The sequence below is a fragment of the Cetorhinus maximus genome, chromosome 2 (assembly GCF_964194155.1).
Source record: "Cetorhinus maximus chromosome 2, sCetMax3.hap1.1, whole genome shotgun sequence".
Lineage (NCBI taxonomy): Eukaryota > Metazoa > Chordata > Chondrichthyes > Lamniformes > Cetorhinidae > Cetorhinus > Cetorhinus maximus.
Genome location: NC_135880.1, coordinates 183445577 through 183471053, shown reverse-complemented (window position 1 = coordinate 183471053; position 25477 = coordinate 183445577). Strand labels below are relative to the sequence as shown.

The following is a 25477-nucleotide window of genomic DNA, read 5'->3' as shown; positions in this document are numbered from 1 at the left end:
CCTCTTGATAAATTCAGCATTCTGATTATCCACTGAGATTTAAGTCTAAGCGGATGAAAATGGAATTAAACTTTCCTAATGAATATAGCACATTGATAAACATCTCAACCAAGGAACTTAAGTAGAAAAAATATTGATTATCACTCAAAATGGAGAATTGAGGGACAAGACTACATGAAATATAGAAATATGAAAATGGTGAAGAAAACTGCAAACAGCTTATAAGAATTTGATTTAAAGACCTCTCTTAAACATAGTCTACAATTGGATTACCATGATGAATCATGAGGGATTCAACCAATGAAGAGTGAGTTGAAGTAACTCAATTAATTGCTACCAATGATAGGCAAAAGCAATGAGGTAAGATTCAAGAATGGCATAACATATATGCATTACTGGTTGAGAAATCATTGGAATTAGAATGTAGTTGTATTGACGTAAACTATTGAAAGGATGCCTGCGCGTGCATCCATTTGGATGATGGCCTGCTCATTTATATGAGTTTCCGACCTCATATCCTCTCCATCTTCAAGACTACCTACTTCCATCTCTGTAACATCACCTCTGCTTCAGCTCCTTGGCTGATGAAATCCTCATCCACATTTACGTTACCATCAAACTCAACTATTCCAATGACCTGGCCATCTCCAACCCTGTATAAACTTGAGCTCATCCACAACTCTACTGCCTGTATCCTACCTTGAACCAAGTCCTGTTCACCCATCACTCCTGTGGTCACTGGCTTACAATGGCTCACGGCAATACTTTAAAATTCTCATCCTCATTTTCCTTCCATAGTCTTGCCTCTCCCTGTCTCTGTAACCTCGCCAGTCCTACAAAACTCCGGTAATCTGCACCCCTCTAATTCTGGATTCTTATATATCCCAGATTTTAATCACTCCACCATTGGTGGCTGTGCCTTCAGCTGCCGAGGCCCTAACCTCTGGAATTTCCTTCCTAAACCTCTTTGTCCTCTCCTCCTTTTAAGTGCTGTTGAAAGCCTGCTGCTTTGACCAATCATTTGTCACCTCTCCTAATATTTCTTTCTTCAGCTCGGTGTCCATCAGCCACCATGCATTAAGCTAAAATTACATTCAATGGTGTCCATGGTTGCATTCTGAAAAATAAAAACCGTTGTTTTGTGTTGCGGGAAATACTTCTCATTCTCCAGTCTAATTGTTTTGAAAAAAAAACTTTAAAAATCTTAAAGTTTAAACTTAAAGTTGTTTCTTGTCCTACCATTTGTTCTTAGTTTATAGTGAAGCTTCCCAACATCCTGACAAACATCCAGCATTGTAATATCTGTCAACCTATGTTACTTGGATGGAGACCATCAGTAACATCAACGGGGTATTTCCCTAGTGAGTCTAGAGTAATGAAAAAGCAGATGACTATGGAGAAGAAATAACCTTAAAGGTGGGAGACTTCAAAATACTTAAAAGAAAAATTAGCTTTAAAACTTAAAAACCATTCATATTCTACTGCACTGTATTTATAACATTAACTCGAACAAATATGTTTAAGCAGATTAGGTATCAGGCACTTTAGATTAGAATCTAATAACTGGCTCAAGTACTTGGGATAGGAAGAATGGCTTAGTGTTTACTGGTTCTAAGGCAATAAGCAGATTAGGTTATAAAAACAACACAATAATAAGCAGATTTCAAAATTGGATTCACACCATTCGCGATTCTGTACACTTATTCCTTCAGTATTACCAATAGGCAACATCTGACACATTTTCAATAAACTCAGCTTAGTCTACTCTAAAATTACAACATGTTGAATATCAAAATAACATGTAAAGAAAATCTGAGCACCATCAAGAAAATGCACATGAAAATAGTCTGGCCTCTTATTAAACTGCCTAATACCTTGATACTTTAGCCACTTCAGCTAGATTCAGTATCTGCAATTTAGGTACCATAATGTTTATAGATAGACTTTCCACACAGGCTATGTTGCTGCTGCTTGTAGTTACTCCTACCAGGAGATCAGCTGTCAAGGCAGTCATGCTCGTCTGTCTTGCGCCATCCTCACACATCCACTGTAGCTTGCCTGCAGCCGCTCTGTGATGTCCGTCATCCAACTATACCTAGGTCAACCCCTCTTTCCGTTGCCTTCCACTTTTCCCTCAGAAGAGATCTCGATACCTTTTCAGCTTTAATAAATGGCCAAAATACTGACATTTTCTTTTCTAGATGTCACTTTTTAAGAGTTCTTTTTGCCCTTGCTATTTCAAGCACTTTGCCATTGGTCTTATGGTCTGTATATGGAATTTTTAGCATACACCTTAGCAACCACATTTCAAAGGCTTCTGATAATTTCCACAGATCTTTATTATTTGTCCAGGTTTCTGAGGCAGACAGGAAAGTGGATAGAATGTAGCATCTTATGAGTCTTTTCCTTGTTACAAGCTTGAGTCTTCTTGTTGTTAACACATCCTTCATCTTCACAAAATTACTTCACACTATCTCTAACCTTCTTCTGACTTCAGCATCACATCTGCCATCTTGTTATTATTTGTCCCAAATAGACAAACTTATCCACTTGTTCCAGTGTGACACCATCCACTTCACCTTCACTCCAGCTTCTTCCCATGTATTCCTTCTCAACCACCATTACTTGTGTCTTTTTGGTGTTCATGCTCAATCCACATTCTAAACTTCTAGATTTTACTTGATCTACGATATTTTGTAGGGTCTCTTCTGATTCTGCGAGTAACACTGGGTCATCAGCGTACCACAGGTTTGTCATGTTTTTGCCTCCAATTTTTACCCCTGGAAGAACATCTAATTTTCTGAATAATTTTGGTGATGGTACAAAGCCTTGTCGTACTCCTCTCTTCGCTTGAAACATATCTGACTGCCCATCCTCTATCCTGATGCTCACTATTCAGTACCAACATAGACTCTGGATAAATCTCACATCTTTACTGTCAATGTCATATTTCAGCAACACAACTATTAGCCTTTGATGATAAACATGGTCAAATGCTTTTTCAATGTCTATGAAGCATACGTAAATGTACCAAAAGGGGAAATATTTGACAGACAGAAAGAAAGGGCTAATAAAAGATGATGGGTGCCTAAAAGTCAAAGATGGTAAAGTATTGTTTGAAAGGAGTGCAATAGCAAAAGGATGGACAAATATACCTGTGAATTGTACGATCATCCAAATCAAGGGAACCCTGAAGATATAGAGGCAAACAACGGACTAAACATGATCAGGCATAGATGAAGAAACAACGGAACATCTAAAAGCTCTTGGAGAAATAGAATTAGAAACGATAACAGAAATTTATCAAATATATACCAAAGGATACATTCCAAGTGACTTGAGGCATTCATTATTCAATAAGTTACCTAAGAAGTCTAAAGCAATGGAGTGCAATCATTTTAGAACTATGAGCTTAATGAGTCATCTCATTAAAGTGATCTTGAAAGTCATAATAGAAAGAAATAGTAACACATTTGAAGTAGAAATTGGTGAAATGATGTCTGGATTTAAACCTGGAGTGGGAACAAGAGAGGGAATATTTAACCTAAAAACAATCTTCGATAAATATCTAAAAGTAAACGAGAACATTTACATATGCTTCATAGGCTATGAAAGGGCATTGTGTTTATCACACAACTTATACTTGATGAAAAAAAAATTCAATTCCCTAACTGTACATTTCTAGCAAAACATGTTTTTGGCATAATGAAGAAAATATTGCCAAGTTAAATCAGCCAGCAAACCGATAAATAAACTTAAGTCGTCTATCCCAGATCTTGTACACATTTAATTACAAAATAAATATGTGATTTCAATTCTTAACACCCTCAAAGTTAACAGAAAACTTAATAATCATGACGAAACAACCAACGTAACTGACTCTCAAATAAGAAGTTGTAAAAAAGTCAGGCCTGACAAATCAGTATTGCTTTATCCATCTGGCTGGGCCAGAGGGAGAAAATTCAGTATATCATCATTGAAATAACGTCCAACTAGAGTCTGTTTCACAAAGTCAGATCAATTCAGGCAATTGCAGTTATTGCCAGTCAGAACTAATTAAATGTAGGTGAAATTGAAGACTTCAGGATGCAGCTGTCACTAAATGCAGTCCCGAGGGATTAAAATGCTGACACACTGGAAAACAGTGTTGTCGGAGCAAGCAATGTCCATTTGTGAGGCAATATGAAGTGCTCAAGGTGCCCTGGGTGTGGGTCACATGGCATCTCCATATGGATCATACAGTAACATGGAATGACCATTACGCCGTAAGAGATAAGGAAGCTAATGAAAAAAACTAGGAAGAGGGGCAAATGAAGTTTTGTACATCTTGCCATTCACAAGTGCAAAGTTTCTAAAAAATTCAGTCGTTAATCCTCAGATTACTGTATTTGTTTCAAGGTTATTGATTGCCCAGAAAAATGTTGCTGTGGAGAGAAGAGAACCAGCTGCTGCCCATAAGGGAAGTGAGTGGACCACATGAAACTGGATCTCCAGATGAATAAGCAACATCTTCTCTGGAAGGGGGAAAAATTATGGGGTTAAGACTGGTTATAGGTTGATGCACCAGCAAAGGCTAGAATTCGGTCCAAATAAGAATATGTTTCACAAATTACCTGCAAGTTAACATATTCTTTTTAGAGTGAGACAAACTTCTTTGAGATTGATGAGAACATATGGTAAAATAGGATTACATTGCTCATGAAGCCTTTCTGACATGGTGCTGTAAGCTGTTCGTGATTACATAGCATTGTACAGCACAGAAGAAGGCCATTCAGTCCATTGTGCCAATGCTGCTTTTTGAAAGAGCTAGCCATTACTCTCATGCACCTGCTCTTTCCTCATAGGCTGTAAATTTTCTCCCCTACAAGTACTTATCGAATTCCCTTTTGAAAGTTACTATCAAATCTGGTTTCACTGCCCTTTTAGGCAACATTTTTCAGATCACAATATAAGCTGCCATTTGAATAGAATATGTACATTTCATTCTATTACACCTATTCTATATTAAATAAAATACTTGGATTCTTCTTTTCAGAGTATGTCTTAAGTTGAAAAGCTACAACAACAGCTCTGAGGCCACATGAACACTAAGGTGACAGGGATCTTAAATCTGTTCAGAACCCAGTATTGGAGGTTTTTCTTAGATTGCACTATGCAGTGTCTAACAGTTCAACTACATTAAATTATAATGATATATTCATAAGCTACTAATCTTTCCAAAATGAATGACTGAATTAGTAGTACCAATATACATGGCTATAAACTGATGTGTAGTGGATGGATTTTAATTTGCAAATTTTATCGGGGCTAGATTAACTCGTTTATATTAATCACCTGATAGTAATTTAAAAGTAAAAACTTAAATAAAAACAGTTTGAGAGATAAATAGCAAAACAGTAACTATACTACAAATGTTGGAAAGGAAGTTCATGAATCAATGAGTGCCTGAAACGTTAACCTCGCTTTCTCTGCACTTTGTGCTTGATTACTTGCTGGGGATTTCCAGCAGTTTCCGTTTAATAAACATTATTTTTCCAGAACACATGCATTTATCCTTTCACTCCTAAAAATTTGCATACAAAATGAATGCTGCAGTGCAAACCCATATGTAGCTGTTGTTGGAAATCGAAAACAACCTGAGCTCCACACACTTCAGCAACCAAGTAACTCCATTAGGCATGCTTAACTTAAGTGAGATGTTTAAGGCACAGAGCTTGATGCTAAATCATAAATATTAATCTAACTGATTGTTCATGTTTGTTAACAGAATATTGTTCCTGTAAATAAGCATTTGTATCAATTCCTAAGGAATATTAATACAACATACAATCAGTGTAATATTTAACTTCTGAAAAGCAATTGAAAGCTTTTGCAATTCTTTAAACATATCATGTCTTTGTTATTGCCAATGTTAAATGATCATAGCCTATTAATTATCAAATTATTGTCCAGCACAAAATAGTTCAGATGAAAGCAGCCATTTAACCCACCGAAGCTTATGCACCCAGAAAAAACATACAATTGCTACATCACAGCATATATTTCTTAAATGATTCAATGCTTTTCTTATTTTTTTCTTAATGAAGACTTTGGCTGGAATTTTCCAGCCATTGAAATCTCCATTCACATCGGCAGGACCGGAAGATCCTGACGGGGTGAAAGTTGGAAAATTCCGGCCTTTGTGCCTGTTTAAACAAGATGGGGAAGATGCAGACATTGTAAAGAGTGAAATATTGAATGATATAAACAAAGTAAGAGAGGAAACATTAAAGGGTTTAGCATCTTTGAAAATGGATAATAGCTAGGTCCAGATGAAATATATCGCAGGCTGCTAAGAGAAACAAGAGTTGGGGGGAACAGGGGCCACTTTGACCATCATTTCCCAATCCTCTCTGGCTACAAGCATGGTGTCGGAGAACTGGAGGATTGCTGAAGACGTACTGCTGTTTAAAAAGGGAGGAAGGGATAGACCCAGTAATTACAGACCAGTCATCCTGATGTCAGTGGTGGGCAAATTATTGGAAAAAAAATCTGAGCGACAGCATAAATCAGCATTTAGAAAGTCAATGGTTAATTAAGACTGTCAGGACAGATATGATATGGGAAGGCCATGTCTGACTGATATGAATTTTTTGAGAGGTAACAAGGAGGGTTGGTGAGGGTAGTATGCTTAATGTAGTATGGGTTTTAGCAAGGTTTTTGACAAGATTCCACATGGCAGACTGATCAGAAAAATCAAGAGTCCATGTGATTCAAGCTCAAGTTGGATCCTAAACTGGCTCAGTGACAGGAAGAAGAGGACATAAGGGGGTTGCAGACAGATATAGATAGGTTGAGTGAGTTGCAAAAATCTGGCAGATGGAGTATAATGTGGGAAAATGTAAAGTTGTTGACCCTGGCAGGAAGAATAAAAAAGCAGAATATTACTTAAACAGAGAACAGCTGCAGAATTCCGAGGTGCAGAGGGATCTAGGTGTTCTATGCAGGTATAGCAAGTAATTAAGAAGGCTAATGGAATGCTATCCTTTATTACAAGAGGAATTGAACATAAAAGAAAGAATGTTATGCTTCAGTTATACAGGGCATTGGTGAGACCACAGGCAGAATCAGCATCGGGTGTGCTTGGCAGCGTGAGCGGACAATATGACGAAAAGGCCGTGAAACAAGTTTGTGATCATCCGCTCAGCCCGTCGATGGCGGGCTGCATTTCCCGCCATCGGATGTTGGGAACCTCATTGTAATACATCTGCACATCATTATAAGGCTAGCCTGCCGGACTGATCCCCCCACACTGGATTGTACGCCAACGTGTTTCACAGCTGCACATTAGCGACGTGCATCTGGCGAGCTGCACTTGCCTATCTTGCTTCGGGCAGCACTCACAGTCATCAGCACCAGACTTCGCAGACAGCCCCACAGCGCTTTCAGGGGGCTTATGGGTAGGTCTCTACCTACCAGGCCAGCCATAAGACATCCATCTTCACCCAAGAGAATGAGGATGAAGGTATGGAACTCGGGGAGAGGGACTGCGAGGTTCTTGAACAAATTGATATAGAAAGTGACAAGGTATTGGAGGTGTTGGCAGGCTTAAAAGTGGACAAATCTCCAGGTCTGGATGATTTGTGTCCCAGCCTGCTGAGGGAGGCAAGGGAGGAGATCACAGGGGCTCAGACCCGAATTTTTAATTCCTCTCTGGCCACAGGGGAGGTGCCAGAGGACTGGAGAACAGCTAATGTGGTTCCGCTATTTAAGAAGGGTTGTAGAGATAAGCCAGGGAACTATAGGCCAGTGAGTCTCACGTCAGTGGTAGGGAAACTATTGGAGAAAATTCTGAAGGAGAGAACCTATCTCCACATGGAGAGGCAAGGTTTGATCAGGGATAGTCAGCATGGCTTTGTCAGAGGGAGGTTATGCCTAACAAATTTGATTGAATTTTTTGAGGAGGTGACCAGGTGTGTAGATGAGGGTGGTGCAGTTGATGTAGTTTATATGGATTTCAGCAAAGCCTTTGACAAGGTCCCACATGGGAGATTTATAAAGAAGGCAAATGCACATGGGTTACAGGGTAATTTGATAAGGTGGATTCAAAATTGGCTTAGCTGTAGGAGACAGAGGGTGAGGACAGAAGGCTGCTTTAGTGACTGGAAGCGTGTCCAGTGGCTTACCACAGGGATCTGTGTTGGGTCCCCTATTATTTGTCATTTATATAAACATCATAGATGACTATGTGGGGGGTAGGATTAGTAAGTTTGCGAATGACACAAAGATTGGCCGGGTGGTTAACAGTGAGGTTGAGTGTCTTGGGCTACAGGAAGATATAGACGGGATGGTCAAATGGGCAGATAAATGGCAGATGGAATTTAACCCTGAAAAGTGTGAGGTGATACACTTTGGAAGGAGTAATTTGACAAGGAAGTATTCAATACATGGCATGACACTAGGAAGTTCTGAGGAACAAAGGGACCTTGGTGTGTGTGTGTCCATAGATCTCTGAAGGCAGAGGGGCATGTTAGTGGGGTGGTGAAAAAGGCATATGGGACACTTGCCTTTATCAATCGAGGCATAAATTACAAAAGTAGGGAGGTCATGTTGGAGTTGTATAAAACCTTGGTGAGGCCACAGCTGGAGTACTATGTGCAGTTCTCGTGGCCACATTATAGGAAGGGTGTGATTGCACTGGAGGGGGTGCAGAGGAGATTCACCAGGATGTAGCCTGGGATGAAACATTTAAGCTATGAAGAGAGGTTGGATAGACTTGGGTTGTTTTCATTGGAGCAGAGAAGACTGAGGGGCAACCTGATTGAGGTGTTCAAGGTTATGAGGGGCATGGACAGGGTGGATAGGGAGCAGCTGTTCCCCTTAGTTGAAGGGTCAGTCACAAGAGGACACAAGTTCAAGGTGAGGGGCAGGAGGTTTAGGGGGGATATGAGGAAAAACTTTTTTATCCAGAGGGTGGTGACGGTCTGGAATGCGCTGCCTGGGAGGGTGGAGGAGGCAGGTTGCCTCACATCCTTTAAAAAGTACCTGTATGAGCACTTGGCACGTCATAACATTCAAGGCTATGGGCCAAGTGCTGGTAAATGGGATTAGGTAGGTAGGTCAGGTGTTTCTCACGTGTTAGTGCAGACTTGATGGGCCATGGGGCCTCTTCTGCACTGTGATTCTGTGATAAGATGGGGGTGGCTTTGTACAGCTGCAGGGCTAGGACTTGCTTGGGGAAGTGGGAGAAGCGATCTCAGGCAAGGGAAGAGGCTGCAGGGTAAGGTCTGCACTAAGGAATGGGGGTATCCCAGAGTGTGTGTGAGGGCACAAGCTGATGTGTGCAAGTGTCCTCAAGAGGGTGAGGGCTGAGGAGGCAGTCTCCAGAGCAGATGAGGTCAAGTGGAGATATGAGGGTGTGTTTGAAAGAGTGAGTGGTGATGTCCCCTGAGCTAGCAGTGAGTGAGATGACAGTGACTGTCGGCTTGAGTGAGTTTAGGGTGATGAGATGGTTGCCTTACCCTGACAGCACAGGTGAGATCATTTATCCTCTATATCTGCATTGGATGGCCAACCTCTTCTGTGCAGCACTAACACTGACCACTGCTGCCATTGCCTACCAAGCCGGAGTGGTAATGTAGTTACCCCTTTTGCAGCCAGAATGGGGGTAGAGAACATCATGGCGGGCCTCCACAGTGTCCAAAAGGTACTCGAGGGACGCGTCACTAAACCTTTCATGACCATGTCTTATCTGCAGCAGTCCTATGCTGGAAGCACTGAGAGGTGCGCATGTGTCTGTGCTTTAAACGTGGCGCCCGGCGTGACGAAGTGGGGAGGTGACGGTGTGGTGGACGAATTGGAGCCTGCCTGCAGTGGAAACAGCGCAGGATGTTTGGGATGATGCGGCGTGAGAAGCCGCCACTGCAGGTAAAATGTCCTTTTACCCACCCGCTACCGCACTTGGTGTAGATCTGGGACAATTCCACCTCACATCTCGAATATCGTGCGCCGTTTTGGTCTCCTTATTTAAGGAAGGATGTAAATGTGTTGGAGGCGGTTCAGAAGAGGTTTACTAGATTGATAACTGGAATGAGCAGGTTGTTTTATGAGGAAAGGTTAGACAGACAGGACTTGTTTCCATTGGAGTTTAGAAGAGTGAGGGGTGACTTGATTAAAGTATATAAGATCTTGAACGGTCTCGACAAAGTTGATGTGGAAAGGATGTTTCCTCTTGTGGGAGAGTCCAGAACTAGGGGGCACTGTTTTAAAATTAGGGTTTGCCCTTTTAGGACAGAGATGAGGAAAAATTTTTTATCTCACAGGGTTGTGCAACTTTGAAACTGCCTCAGAAGGTAGTTGGGGGGGAGGGTGGTTATTTAATATTTTTAAGGCGGAGGTAGATAGGTTCTTGTTAGGCAAGGGAATCAAAATCTGCACTGAAGTGCTGTGTTCGGCTATAGTAGAGAGCTTCAGTTGGAGTTTGGTGACTGAGGAAGTTCGGTGAGAAGGGAGGAAGTGCTCCTTTCTTTTTCTACCTTTGCTCAGAAGGCCTTGGTAAGTAGGAACTGGTGAGTAAATTAGAAAAATGTAATATTTTTAAAGTTCCTATACTTGGATTTAACTGTGAAGCACCAGGAATAAGGGAAATTTAAGGGCCAATATAATAAAGTAATATAAATAATCCAAAGTAGAATAAAGTTAACCTAAGGGAAGTTGAGTTAAGCCATGGCACGGCAGCTCAGTCAAGTGGAACGTGTGTCCTGTAATATGTGTAAAGTCATGGACGCTACCGGTGTCCTGGATGACCACATGTGCAGGAAGTGCTGTCAGCTGCAGAAACTTGAGCTCCGGGTTACAAAGCTCGAGCGGCGGCTGGAGTCACTGTGGCACATCCGCGAGGCTGGGAGCTACGTGGATAGCACATTCAGAGAGGTGGTCACACCGCAGCTTAAGGGCTTGGAGACAGAGAGGGAATGGGTGGCCACCAGGCAGACCAAGAGAAGTAGGCAGGTGGTACAGGAGACCCGCTCACAAATTGGTTTTCCATTCTGGAAGCTGGTGAGGGCGCTGGTTCCTCAGAGGAGTGCGGGGTGTGGGGGGGGGGTGGGGAGAAAGAAGAAAGGAAGAACTATGGTGATAGGGGATTCATTGGTTAGGGGAACAGACAGGCATATCTGTGGCTGTAGACGTGACTCCAGGATGGTATGTTGCCTCCCTGGTGCTAGGGTCAAGGATGTCACAGAGCAGCTGCAGGACATTCTTCTGGGGGAAGGGTGATCAGCCAGAAGTCGTGGTTCACAATGGTGCCAATGACTTAGGTAGGAAGGGAGATGTGGTCCTGCAATCAGAATTTAGGGAGCTAGGTAGAAAATTAGCAAGCAGGACCTCTAATGTAGTAATCTCTGGATTACTCCCAGTGCCATGTCCAAGTGAGTACAGAAATAAGAGGATAAAGCAGATGAATGCGTGGCTGGAAAGATGGTGCAGGAGGGAGGGCTTTAGATTCCTGGGACACTGGGACTGGCTCTGGGGGAGATGGCAGCTGTACTAGCCTGACGGGTTGCACCTGAACAGAGCTGGGACTGAGTTCCTAGTTTTGCTAGTGCTGTTGGGAGGGCTTTAAACTAACTCGGCAGGGGTGTGGGAACCTACAGAAAATATTAGAGAGGAATACCAGGGTGCACAAAATACTGGGAGGGACAGAAAGCACTAGTATAGAGAATAGTAAGTTAATAGGTAAAGTCAGGGTAAGGGAGAAATTAACAAAATCTAAATCAGGGTTACTATGCATGTATGTGAATGTACGGAACATAGTAAATAAGATTGGGGAGTTACAGGCGCAGATTGGAAATATGATGTTGTGGCAATAACATAGACCTCGCTCAAGGAAGGGCAGAACTGGGTGTTAAATATTCCCGGGTGCAAGGTGTTCAGAAGAGATAGGAAAGGAAGGAAAGGAGGAGGGGTGACGGTATTGGTTTAGGAGAGCATTGCAGTGCAGAGAAAGAGGATGTCACAGAGGGTTCAAGGACAGAATCAATTTGGCGAGAGCTAAGGAACAAAATGGTGCAATTACATTGCCTAGTGTAGTCTACAGACCACCAAATAGTGAGAAAGACATAGAAGAACATATCTGCAGGGAAGTTACAGAGAGGTGCAGGCATTATAGAGTAGTTATAATGGGGGAACTTTAATTACCCAAATGTAGACTGGGCCAGTGGTAGTGTAAAGGGTGGAGAGGGGCAAGAGTTCCTAGATTGTGTTCAGGAGAATTTTCTACAGCAGTATGTGTCCAATCCAACAAGAAAAGTTGGACCTGGTTCTTGGAAATGAGGCGTGGAAATGAGGCAGGCCAAGTAGATCAAGTGTCAGTGGGGAAGCATTTAGAAGATAGTGATCATTGTATTGTACATTTTAGGATGGTGATAGAAAAGGATGATAGGCAACCCAGAGTAAAAATAATTAACTGGACAAAGCCGACTTCGATGGGGCAAGAACGAAGCTGGGCAAGATAGACTGGAATGAAAGGTTGGTCGGAAAAACTGTAGCTGAACAATGCACAACCTTCAAAAAGAAACAAACACAAAAAATGCTGGGAAAACTCAGCAGGTCTGACAGCATCTGTGAAGAGAAAGACAGAGCTAATGTTTCGAGTCTGTTTGACTCTTCTTCAAAAAATATTGGTTCGGGCACAGTCAAGGTATATTCCATCGAAAGGGAAAGGTAGGACAAACAAATCCAGAGCTCCCTGGATGAAAAAGGTGATTGAAATTAAGATAAAGAAGAAAAAGTGCACTTATGACAGGTGTCAGGTAGAAAATACAATTGAGAACCAAGAGGAATACAGAAGGTCCAAAGGGAAGTTGGAAAAGCATATTAGAGAAGCGGAGAGGGATTGAGAAAAGTCTGGCAGCCAACATAAAGGGGAATCCCAAAGTCTTCTTTAGGCATATAAATAGTAAGAAGTTGGTAAAAGGAGGAGTAGGGCCGATTAGGGACCTAAAAGGGAACTTACACATAGAGAAGGGGCCACGGCTGAGGTGTTAAATGAATACTTTGCATCCGTCTTTACCAAGGAGGTGGATGCTACCCAGGCCGTGGTGACAGGCAAGGAAACTCTGTCACTGGAAGGGTTCAAAATTGATAAGGAGCAAGTGTTGAATAGACTGTCGGTACTTAAAGTTGACAAGGCACCAGGTCCAGATGAGATGCATTCAAGGCAATTGAAGGAAGTGAGAGTAGAAATTGCAGGGGCACTGGCCATAATCTTTCAGTCTTCCCTAGACTCGGGGATGGTACCAGAGGACTGGAGAACTCCAAACATTACACCCTTGTTCAAAAAAGATTGTAAGGATAAGCTCAGCAATTACAGACCTGTCAGTTTAACTTCAGTGGTGGGCAAGGTTCTAGAAACAATTATTCGGATTAGTAGTCACATGGAAAAATATGGGTTGATAAGGAAAAGCCAGCATGGATTTCTAAAGGGGAAATCGTGTTTAACTAACTTGCTGGAGTTATTTAAAAAGGTAACAGAAAAGGTCGATGAGGGTAATGCTGTTGATGTGGTGCACATGGACTTTGAAAAGGCATTTGACACAGTACCACACAACAGACTTGTGGGAAAAGTTATTGCTTATGGAATAAAAAGGACAGTAGCAACACGGAGAGAAAATTGGCTGGAAAATAGGAAGTAGAGAGTAACGGTCGATGGATATTTTTCGGGCTGAGGGAAGGTTTGTAGTGGAGTTCATCAGAGGTTGGTATTGGGACCCTTGCTGTTCCTGATATATATTAATGATCTAGATCTTGGGGTGCAGAGGACAATTTCAAAGTTTGCGGATGATACGAAGCTTGGGAGTGTTGTTGACTGTGAGGAGGATGGTGTGGAACTTCAAGAGGACATAGACAAGTTGGTGGAGTGGGCAGATAGGTGGCAGGTGAAGTTCAATTTGGAGAAGTGTGAGGTGATGCATTTTGTAGGAAGAACATGGACAGACAATATAAAATAAGGGGTGAAAATTTGAAGGGGGTGCAGGAGCAGAAAGACTTGGGTGTATATGTGCATAGATCATTAAAGGTGGCAGGACAGGTGGAGAGAGCAGTTAACAAAACATATAGTATCCTGGCTTTACTAATAGGGACATAAAGTACAAGAGCAGGGAGGTTATGCTGAATTTATATAAGACACCTGTTAGACCTTAGCTGGAATATTGTGTACAGTTCTGGGCACCATATTATAGGAAGGATGTGAACACATTCGAGATAGTGCAGAAGAGATTTACAAGAATGATTCCAGGGATGAGAAACTTCAGTTATGAGGATAGATTGGAGATGTTGGGACTGTTCTCCTTGGAGACAAGAAGGCTGAGGGGAAATTTGATAGAGATGTTCAAAATCATGAGGGGGCTGGATGGAGTAGATAGGGGGAAGCTGTTCCCACTCGTAAAAGGATCAAGAACGAGAGGGCACAGATTTAAAGTGATTTGCGAACGAAGCAAATGTGATGTGAGAAAAACCGTTTTCACACGAGTGGTTTGGTTCTGGAATGCACTGCCCGGAAGTGTGGTGGAGGCAGGTTCAATCGAGGCATTCAAGAGGACATTAGATGATTATTTGAATAGAAACAATGTACAAGGGTGCTGGGAAAAGGCAGGGCAATGGCACTAGATCATAATGCTCATTTGGAGAGCCGGTGCAGACATGATGGGTCAAATGGCGGCCTCCTGTGCCGTTAAGATTCTGTGATTCTGTGATATCGGGAATAAATGTGGAATTCGAAACACAAACAGATCAGCTATGATCTTATTGAGTGGCGGAACAGGCTTGAGGGGCTGAATGGCCTACTCCTGCTCCTTTTTTACATTTTTGTAGGGGCAGAAACCCTCATTGCATTTATAAAATACTTGGAATGCACGTGTTGTAACCTACAGGGATATGGACCAAGAGCTGGAAGTGGGATCGTTTATCAAATGACACAGGCTTGATGGGTGAAATGGCCTCCTTTGGGGCAAATCTTTTATGTTTCTCATCCCTAGCCAAGCTGTTCCAGTACAGCTACAACACTGGCATCTACCCGATAATGTGGAAAACTGCTCATGTAGCTTCTGTCCACAAGAAGCAAGCCAAATGCAACCCAGCCAAATACTGTCCAACCAGCCTGCTCTCAATCATCATTGAAGTGATGGGAGGTGTCACTGACAGTGCTATCAAGCGGCACTTACTCAGCAACAACCTGCTCACTGATGTTCAGTTTGGGTTCTGCCAGGGACACTTGATTCCAGGTCGCATTACAGCCTTGGTCCACAAATGGGAAAAGAGCTGAATGCCCGAGGTGAGGTGAGAGTGACTGCCCTTGACATCAAGGCCTTGATCGAATCAAGGAACCATGGTGATACTGAAGTCAATTGGAACCAGCAGTGAGGGGTGGGGGGGTGCTCTCTACTGGCTGGAGTCACAAAGGAAAACAACTGTGGTAAATCATCTCAGTTCCAGGACATCGCTGCGGGAGTTCCTCAAGACATTGCAGGAGTTCCTCAGGGGAGTGTCCGAGGCCCAATCATCTTCAGCTACTTCATCAATAATCCTCCCTCCATCAAAATGTTAGAAGCGATGTTCGCTGATGATTACACAGTGTTTAGTACCATCCATGACTCCTTAGATACTGAAGCAGTATATGCTACATGCAGCAAGAACTGGACAATGTTCAGGCTTGGGTTGATAACTGACAAGTAATTCATGCCACATAAATGGGAGGCCATAACCATCCCCAACAAGAGATAATCTAATCAATTCCCCTTAATGTTTAAGGTATGACAGTTTCCAAATCCCCCACTATCAACATCCTGGGGGTTATCACTGACCAGAAACTGAACTGGAACAGCCATATAAATACTGTGGCTACAAGAGCAGGTGAAAAGCTGGGAATTCTGTGGCCAGTAACTCACCTCCTGACTCCCAATGCTTGCCCATCACCAACAAGGCACAAGTCAGGAGTATGATGCACTTGCCTGGATGAATGCAGCTCCAACAACACTCAAAAAGCTCAACACATTCCAGGGCAGAGCAGTCTGCTTGATCAACATTTTATCTACCATCTTAAACATTCACTCCCTCCAGCACTGACGCACTGTGGCAGCAGTATGTACCATATATGGGATGCACTGCAGCAACTCACCAATAATTCTTCAGCAACTCCTCACAAACCCATGGCTTTCACCATTTAGGAGGACAAGAGCAGCAGGTGGATGGCAGCATCACCACTTCCAAGTTCCGTCTAAGTCATACACCATCCCAACTTGCATATTCACCACCATTCCTTCATTGTCACTGGCTCTAAATCCTGGAACTCCTATATAACAGAACTATGCCTTCACAACATGAAGTGCAGCAGTCAGCTACCAGCATCTCAAGGTTCAACTAGGGATAGGCAATAAATGTTGGCCTTGCCAACGACACTAACATTTGTTTAATTTGAAGAAGGGATAGAGATTTACCTTTTCCATCCATTATCAAGAAGCATATGTTACTTACCTGATCATGAAATTGATGGATGTTACTAATCCAATTGTTATTGCTTCCTAAATTCACATTTACTCATTATATGCATCTAAGACAAAGAATATGTCAATTGTTTGTTCTGCATTCAATATCTTTAAAACACTTACCAATGTAACACATATGGTTCCTTTTTAGTCCCATACACACCTTTCTCTAACTTTATTGGAAACTAACTTAAATGAAATACAGAAATAAATGTTTTATCTAAACAGAACTATTTCATTAAGACAAGGCTACCACTAGGTTGCGCCAAACGCAACAAACTGTTCCTACCTTTCCTGTAATTGTCGAATCTGTTCATCTTTTTCCTGGTGGTCAGCTTTCAGAATTTTGATGGTAGTTAAATGCTTTGAAATCTCATTTGTTGCATTCTGTGACAACAAAATAAGAACAAAGTAATTAGTTGGGATAAGAAAACAAAAGTCTGTTTAAAAAAGGGACCTTGTGATTTTTGATAGTACTTCAAATTATTTCAATGATAATTTGTTAGATCTGAAAAGCATAATTTTTAATTTTCAACCAACATCTATTTAGTTCATTCCTGTCAACAATTTACTTTTTAGATGTAGATTCCCATTATATTTAAAGATCTGTAGTTCTTGCATATATATAGTGATAGGATGTGTTCTCTGTTGTCTTACTTTTCTACTCAAGTATAGCTAGAAACTATGATAATTGAATAATTTATTTACTTTTTCATTTACTTCAAGGATACCAGAAATTTTTCATTAAAGGTTGATTTGATAGAGTTGTTTAAAATTATGATGGAATGAGAAAGCCTAGAGATTGAACAGATTGTTTCCAATGGTAAAGGGATCAAGAACAAGGAGACATAGATTAAATATAAGAGATTTAGGACAGATGGAAGGAGAAACATTTTTAAACAGGAAGTGCAGAAAGCACCAGCAGAGTTAGTGATTGAAACAGAGACCAAGTCAACATTTAAAATACATTAAATAGGTGTTTGAAGAAAAGGGAATAAAGGGATACAGGAACAAAGCAGACAGGTGGAATTAGGATACTGCTCATCTGGAGGATAAACACCAACAGGGACTGGTTTTGCTGAACAGTCTATTTCTCTACTGCAATTTTCAAGCAATTATGATGTTGTTATTTATGAAACTAAGAGGACAAGTGGCAGAAATGAGAAGCAGGTATTTCTGGAGGGTAAATATATTTAAGACACAGACAATGAATGAAAGTGACAGAGAAAGGGAGCAAGAGAGATATGGATACAGAGAAAGAGACAGATAGAAACAGAAGGCCTGAGAGACTGAGAGCAAGAGACAGGGGAGAGAGCATGATCTGGGTGTTGTAACTCACCCTTCTGTGAATCAATACCCAAAATACATCATGACAACCCACATCACATGGCAATCAGGTAAAAACAGAACTGGGAAGCTATAGAACTGGGATTTGTTTGGCAGATAGATGAATCATGAGAGTTGTAGATTCCACCATGCTTATGTGGAACTACAATACACAGGGTGTGCTGTGAAAACCAGGCAGAAAATATATAAAAATGTAAGTGAAACAGAAAGGAAAACATAGATTTAATTTTTCTTCATTTTGCACCTAATAGTTTTCTATAAGGTGGTGATTCTCTTTTCTCACTGAGGTGGCTGATGTTTACACTGGGACCTGAAAGCGGAGTTCCAGAGATGCCTTGAGTCTAACCTTAGGCAATGTAGCTGAAGATAATTAGCAACATCCTGGTCGTGGGGAAAGGGGAGAGGAACAGGAAGGGGGACAGTCCAGGCTGAAGACGAATTAGATGGGGAGATGGAATGAGTGTATCCCAGGGATCAATGCTGAGTCAAGATGATGTGGCCTTGGTGTAATCTGCTGACGATACTTATCTTTTGCTGAACCACCTACTCTTGTAAGATTGCAAAAGATTTGAGGAAGACATACAGGTTAGTGGAATCTGCAAAGATCTTGAAAACATGATTTAATGTATGGAAAGCGCAGTAATACATTTTGGGGAAGAAACAAGGAATGGTGATATACACTCAATGAAATATGCTGAAGGCTGTAGATGAAAACACAGTAAGGGTTCAAATGAATAATTCTTTGAAAATATGAGTGAAGGTAGATTGCTGATGTCATTCTTCCATCTTGGGAGATGGTGGATCGCGCCCAGGGTATGTAACTTCTAGAGTGAACAACCTCTGTTGGTCTCGTGCTGAAGCTCGCCATACAGCATCATGCCTTTGGGGATGGGGTCACCATCCATTCAGCTCACATGACCCAGCCAACAGAGTTGCTCCTGGCTCGAGAGCAGACATTCTGGGGGTCCCCGCACACCCCTGGACTTCCAAATTTGGCACTTTATACTGCTGGGAAATGCTCAACATTCATCTGAGACAGCGGAGGTGGAAGCTGTTCAGCCACTTATCTTGGCTTGCATAAATTGTCCATACCTCACGACTGTAAGGGAGGGTGCTGAAAACACAAGCCTAGTACACATGGAGCTTTGTATTTTCGATTAATTTGCCGTTGATCCACACACTCAATTTTGTCATGACAGCTGCAGTCTTGGCAATCCTGGTGCTGATTTCAGCGTCCAGGGACAGGTTGCTGGTAGTCATTGATCCTGTGAAGCTGTTGGCTCCCTGCAGAGTGAGTCTGTCAATGTTGATGGAAGGTGGAGTCTTTATGTCCTGGCCCATAACTTTGGTCTTCCTGACTCTGATTGTCAGTCCAAATACCTTGCAGGCCTAGGAGAGCTGATCTACAAGCTGCTGCAAGTGAACTTCAGTATGGGATGCCAGCACAGCATCATCAGCAAACAGCAAATCACGGACTAGGACTTTACAACTTTGGTATTGACGCGCAGTCTTGCCATGTTGAACAGCCTGCCATCAGCTCTGGCATGCAGGTAGACGCCCTCATTTGAGTCGTCAAAACTGTAAAATAGCAGCATGGAGAAAATACGCCAAAGAGAGTTTGTACAGCCCTGCTTTACCCCACTACTGATCTTGAAAGCATCTGATGATGCTCCATTGTAATTGACAGAATTGTGTATGTTCTCGTGGAAGGAAGAAATGATGACCAGGAGTAAATAAAGCCATCAATAAAGGTCAACAGCATTTTGAGTTTCACAAATAGGGCACAGAATACAAGAGTAAAAAAGCAATGATAACCTTGCACAAAACGCCATTTAGGCTACAACTGCATTGCTGTGGGTAGATATGGGCACTCTATTCTAGGGATATTGAAGCCATAGAGTGTGTGCAGTGTACATTCACCTGGATAAAGTCAGTGATGTGAAACTAGTTATGGGGAGAGACTTTAGATATTGGGATTATTCCCATTACAGCATAGAAGGTTAAGAGGAGATCTAATTGAGTGTTTTAAAATTATTAAAGGTTATGATGGGTACAGGGAAAGGCTGTTAGCTCTGACTGGGGGGGGGTCAATGACAAGGGCCACTGAGAGCTTAGAGAAAGAAGCTGAGGCCTTTTATGCAGCAGCTGGAAAGTGGAAAACTATTGTAATGGACAGGAGGGGGATTCATTTAAACAGCCCTGATTTCTCTACTCACTATTCATCCGTAAACAACAAAGTGTTTTTGATTTTTGATTTCCCCCCTTTATAAGGGGTGGCGTATTTTCCCCAACCCTTCATTTTTGGAGTTATTCAATCCTCTATTAATAATCCCACAGCAAAGTCAAGATAAGGTAAACTAAGAGGGGTAGTTTATTATACATACACACACACACACACACACACACACACACACACACAAAACATGGGAAGGGGTTTCACAACATCCGCTGCTTTTACATTCTTACAGTAAAAGAGGGATAAGGGAAAGAAAAGGGTTCAGGGAAAAGACCACGTCAAAAATAAGAATTATAGTTTCATGCGAGCCTAGAGTCCAGTAAGTCAATGTGCAATGAAGGTTCTTTCAGGTGGCTTTGTCTGGCAGAATTCCTGGTCTTGGTCCTAGGAACTCTGTTGCAGGTTGAGTCCGTTGAAGATGCAGCAAAGTATTCTTGTATCCTGATTATTGGTTCACTCTGTAGGTGAAATACAGAGTTCCTTCTGGAGATCAGAGCCTGAGATGGAGGTCAAAGGGAGGTTGCTATAGCCTGGAGTCTGGCTCTCTTCGGAGGTTAAACCGCTACTGAAGTTAAAGTTCAAAAGCTGTATAATTAAAGGAATTCTAACAGCTCAGGTTTCGGTTATGTGACAGGGTAGTTTTTGGGTCGTGCTATTCAGCTAACGACAACACATTGTGTTTTGAGCAGGAAACTGAAGAACCAATAGTACAACAGTGGAGATGACGAGTCCCAAACAGCTCTGCCTTTGTCCAGAACTGGCTGGTGCAGACGTATCTTCTACGAATCATGCGTGTTGACTTGGCTGGAATGTTTATACAAGTCACATTCCAGGAGGATGATGAGGTAGCCTTTATCCATTGGAACAGCTTTGAATCTTCCAGAACTACAAACATGTGATCAGCTGCAGCCATTTTATCAGCCTAACCATTGTCCATTTTGAAAAACAGAAAAAAAAAAATTTATTAAGTAGCCAGGCTGACGTGGATATATATGTCTCCTGGATGGGACATTATGTCAAAAGGAAATGTATTTTTTTTATTTATTCACAGGACACAGATATCCTTGGCAAGGCCAGCCTTTATTGCCCACCCTAAATTGATTGTTAATTCCTTTTGAAGTCAGATGGTGAAACAGGAAACCAGATGCCAATCTTTTACTTAATACTAGATTTATTTACAGAATGCAACATTACATATATCTGCCTCTTCCCTAACCAACACCCTGTAGCCCAGCAGTCTTCCTTTATAGATTGTTTGTCATGCCTACACATTCTTTTCACCCTTGGAGAAAGGTGTAGAGTAGCAAAAGAATTTTGGAGGCTAATTAACAAGCTGCTTTCAGTTCCATAAACTCTCATTTCATAGTCAACAAATCCTGGAGAGCATTTAAACCCAGATCTTACAGCACAAAAACAGAAGTGTTATCAACTGTGTCATTCAGGTGTGTAAGTCTTTCTTTATATGTGGTCAAGGTACTTATATTATGACACAGCCAATGGTAAAGGCTGAGTTGTTCAAATCCCAGAGGGAAACTTGAAACAACTGTCAGAGCCCATTTTTGCAATTTGTATGTTTTGAGATGCAGGCTTTGAATTCAGTAGTAATAAGACCACCAAGTCTCAACAGGTTTTTTTATAAAACTAAATTAAACATTTATTAATACAAGAAAGATTGTAAACACATACGTCTACCAAATTACTACTATAATAACTACAAAAATCCCCTAATTAATCTGACTTTCAGTTACACCCCTGTTAAGGCAACAGTAAATCGCATAGATTTAAACAGACACCTGGCAAAGCACACCTTGGACAGTTCAATTCAAAATGAGTTTCTTTCAGCTCTGGGTCCTTGTAGGCAGCAGCTTGAGGCTTACAGGCTGAAGGCTTCTCACACTTGTTGGATCTTAAAATGCCTCTCCCTTACACTCAATCTCCTTTCTCCTTTATACATATCTTTCTCTTTGAATGCAAATTTTCCATTGTATCACTAGGCTTTTAACTTCACCTCTTCATACAATAACATCCTTTCATTCCACCAATTTTATTAGTAAGCTGAAAAAAATAAACACATTGCTTGGCGTCTTCTAGCTAGGTATAAGATTTCACCCGCAGTCTTGAATGGTTCCTTATAACAATTGTAAATTTACACTTTACTTTCTATCCTCCTTACGTTTACCTAATTAACATCTCAAAACTACTATACATCAAAACACCCAGACCAGCTGGCTTTAATCCAATTAAGACACACACAGGCACACACTTTGACACAGGTCCCACTAGAACTCTATTTTAAAAAATAATTTCCAATAATATTATAGACATTAATATCTCTTCATGACAACTTAATCAATGCCCTTCACCTGTAATGCCTTAACATTGATAACAAAACTAACACACCATCAACAATGAACCACCTTCTTGGCAATTCAGTGGTTTGCTAGGCCATTCTGAAGTGCAGTTAAGAGTCAACCACATTGCTGTGGGTCTGGATTACATATAGGTGGGACCAGGTGGGAACATTTCCTAAAGAACATTAGTGAACCAGATGGATTTTTATGACAATCAGGTAATTTCTTGGTCACCATTACCTAACCCTCATTTTTTATTCCAGAAGTATTTATTTCGTTAGCTTAAATTCCTCAGCTGCCATGGTGGGATTTTAACTTATGTCTCATGATTATAAGTCCAGTAACATAAGTTGAGGCAAAAAAACCGCTGAACTTTTACTTGAAAATTAATTCAGATTTGAAGTGTCGGGGGGTGTTTGTCCACATTAATGATGTTATATAAATATAATTTGGTACTGTTAAGGTGCAGTAAAACATGGGAGAGCATGAGGCAGCCGGATTTGCTTTGGATTTCTCTATCATAAAGCTGACACAGACACGATGGCTAAATGGCCTGGGTGTTCTAAAAGTCAACTTCATTTTATGTGAATGTGTTGGGATGTTTCTGAGAAATGCAATGAGCCACAGTTCTTTTGTTAGTTAGGAACATAAAAAATAAGAGCAGGAGAAGACCAAATGGCCCATCAAGCCTGCCCTGCCATTCAATATGATCATGGCTGATCTTAGGCTTCAACTCCACTTCCTGTGTGCTCCCCACATCCCTTGATTATTTCAGAGATCAAAAATCTGTCTATCTTAGCCTTAAATATTTGTGGTTCTGCTTTTTAATTTATCCCCTAGCTGCTCATTCTTCCTCAGCAGAACCTTTTTCTTGGTCTTACCTATGTCATTGGTACCCACATGGACCACAACAACTGGATCCTTCCCCTCCCACTCCAAGTTCCTCTGCATCCCGGAGGACATGTCCTTAACCCTGGCACTGGGCAGGCAACACAGCCTTTGGGACTCGTGCGCACAGCTGCAGAGAACAGTATCTATCCCTCTAAGTATACTGTACTCGACTACAACTACATTCCTTTTTACTTCCGCCACTTGAATGGCTCCTTGAACCATGGTACCATGGTCAATTTTCTCAGTGCAATTTTCTCCTGCAGTCCCTGCTCTTATTCACACAAGCTGCAAGAACCTTGAACTGTTGGACAGCTGCAGGGGCTGACTTTCCTCTATTGTGACCATCTGCATCTCCATGCCTGCCTCATTCACAGTCACACCTTCCTGTCTCTGACCTCAGACCAAATCTAAAGTACCTAACCTAAGGGGTGAGAAGTATGAAATGAATATTACTGGCTGTTGCTTATTTCCAGTACCAAGTTTGCACGTGGTAGAATTGCAAACAATAATCATTTTGATTCGGATGACAAAAACAGAAAACCTGTTGAAAATATCGCAGTAAAGAAAATATACAGAACAGTTCGTCCACTAACCTTCAATTTACTCTGCAGCTGTTTCAGTTCTGTTTCCATAGGTTTGTGAGGTATAACTGAATTGGTAAAAGCACGGCTGGAAGCTGAAGATGAACTCTCATCTGCTGACCTTGTGACAGGAGCTTGTTGCTCTGCCATTTGATTCAACCTTTTGTCCAGTGCATCCTTCTGGTGCTGCAGCTCCGTGAGGTCAAACGTTAACTTCTGTTTGTAAGTGAAAATGTTCAGTCATCAAAAAGCAATCTAATTTGCAAAATATGTACACAAAGCATACAAAATATATTTAACCAAGCTGTGTCAACTGTTAAGTAGCAAAATACACTGGTGTGTTGTGGGAAGAACATGGGTTTACAGCTGCAGTACTTTGAAATTTGAATTACTAATCTCAGTTGGAATATCCACTTGAGGAAGAATCAAGTAAAGACATAATTCCCTACACATAAAAGCAGGGTACTGAAGAGGAATGGCATAAATGCTGTCCTGCACCATCTCATTGTAATTATGGAATCGCAGAGGTCTTCAAGACTATACCCTTGCAATTCCACTAGAAATGGAATGACAGAAGGAAACCTATAAGGAAAGAATAGGTAGGGTCGAGAAGGTAGTTTTCTTTTAAAGATGCAGTATTTACTGTACTGATGCTCCAGCTAGGCTGCATTTAAGCTTAGTTGACATTTATTATTAAAACATTTTTCTTACTGATTAACTTGAGTAAATAATCAAGCCATAACATCTATTCATACTGACAATATTTAAGCAGCTTAAAGTGTTTTGCAGAACAATGCAGTATGTATTTATCAAATCCATCTGAGAGGCAGGTTAGCAACATGCTGCCTGGCCTCTGTTAGTGCTGCCATGGAGACGGGCACTGAGGCCAATGCACTGTTGAGCTGGGCGCAGAGGTCAACTGAGGTGAGCACTGAGGTGAGAGAGAGCTCAGCAATGACTGAAGTTGTAGTTCTTCCCTGCCACCCCCAACCCTGATGTGAGGAGTAGGTGATTGTGTTTATGAATTTATCCAAACATAGTCCTCTTCTACATCACTTTTAACACCTCTTAAATCAGTTTTAACTAAATTATCGAACTCCCCTCATCTTTTTCCCAAATTAAGCAAGTGCGCAAGAATGCACTGTGATCTCACTGTGGGCTTAGAAGCAGGAATTTTCAGGAAATTCAGAGACCTCAGAAATTGCATCTATCATGATTATAATGTAATCTAGAGCATTTCTAGCAGAAGCAACTTCTAAATGGTAACTCAGAGAAAGAAAATTAAACTTTTAGAAAGCAAGTCTCTTCACTTCATAATGTTATGTAGCTATCTGCGGACTGTGATACTTAACCATCTAACACATTTGCCAGAAATTTTCTCGTGGCTTCTGCCGATCATCTGACATAACTTCAAAGAGAGACTGGCAAGCACCATGTTTATGTCACTTAACCTGGGGTTCCCTGAAGTTACAGGGCCTGATCATGAAAAAGCCCAGAGGCAAATCCTGGTGATGAAGCTTTGTCCTGTTGTGTACACAAAAAGTATGCACT

General features: G+C 41.5%; 1 protein-coding gene across 1 annotated transcript in view; it reads right to left on the bottom strand.

Annotated features, from left to right (window-relative positions):
- Positions 1-25477, bottom strand: part of cntln (centlein, centrosomal protein) — a 395750-nt gene that overhangs the window by 89747 nt on the left and 280526 nt on the right. The window contains exons 20-21 of the mRNA XM_078530355.1: positions 23939-24142; positions 16810-16907 (exon numbers count right to left, since the gene is read on the bottom strand). Of these exons, the coding sequence (XP_078386481.1) occupies positions 16810-16907; positions 23939-24142 (302 nt within the window). The remainder of the gene's footprint in view (positions 1-16809; positions 16908-23938; positions 24143-25477) is intronic.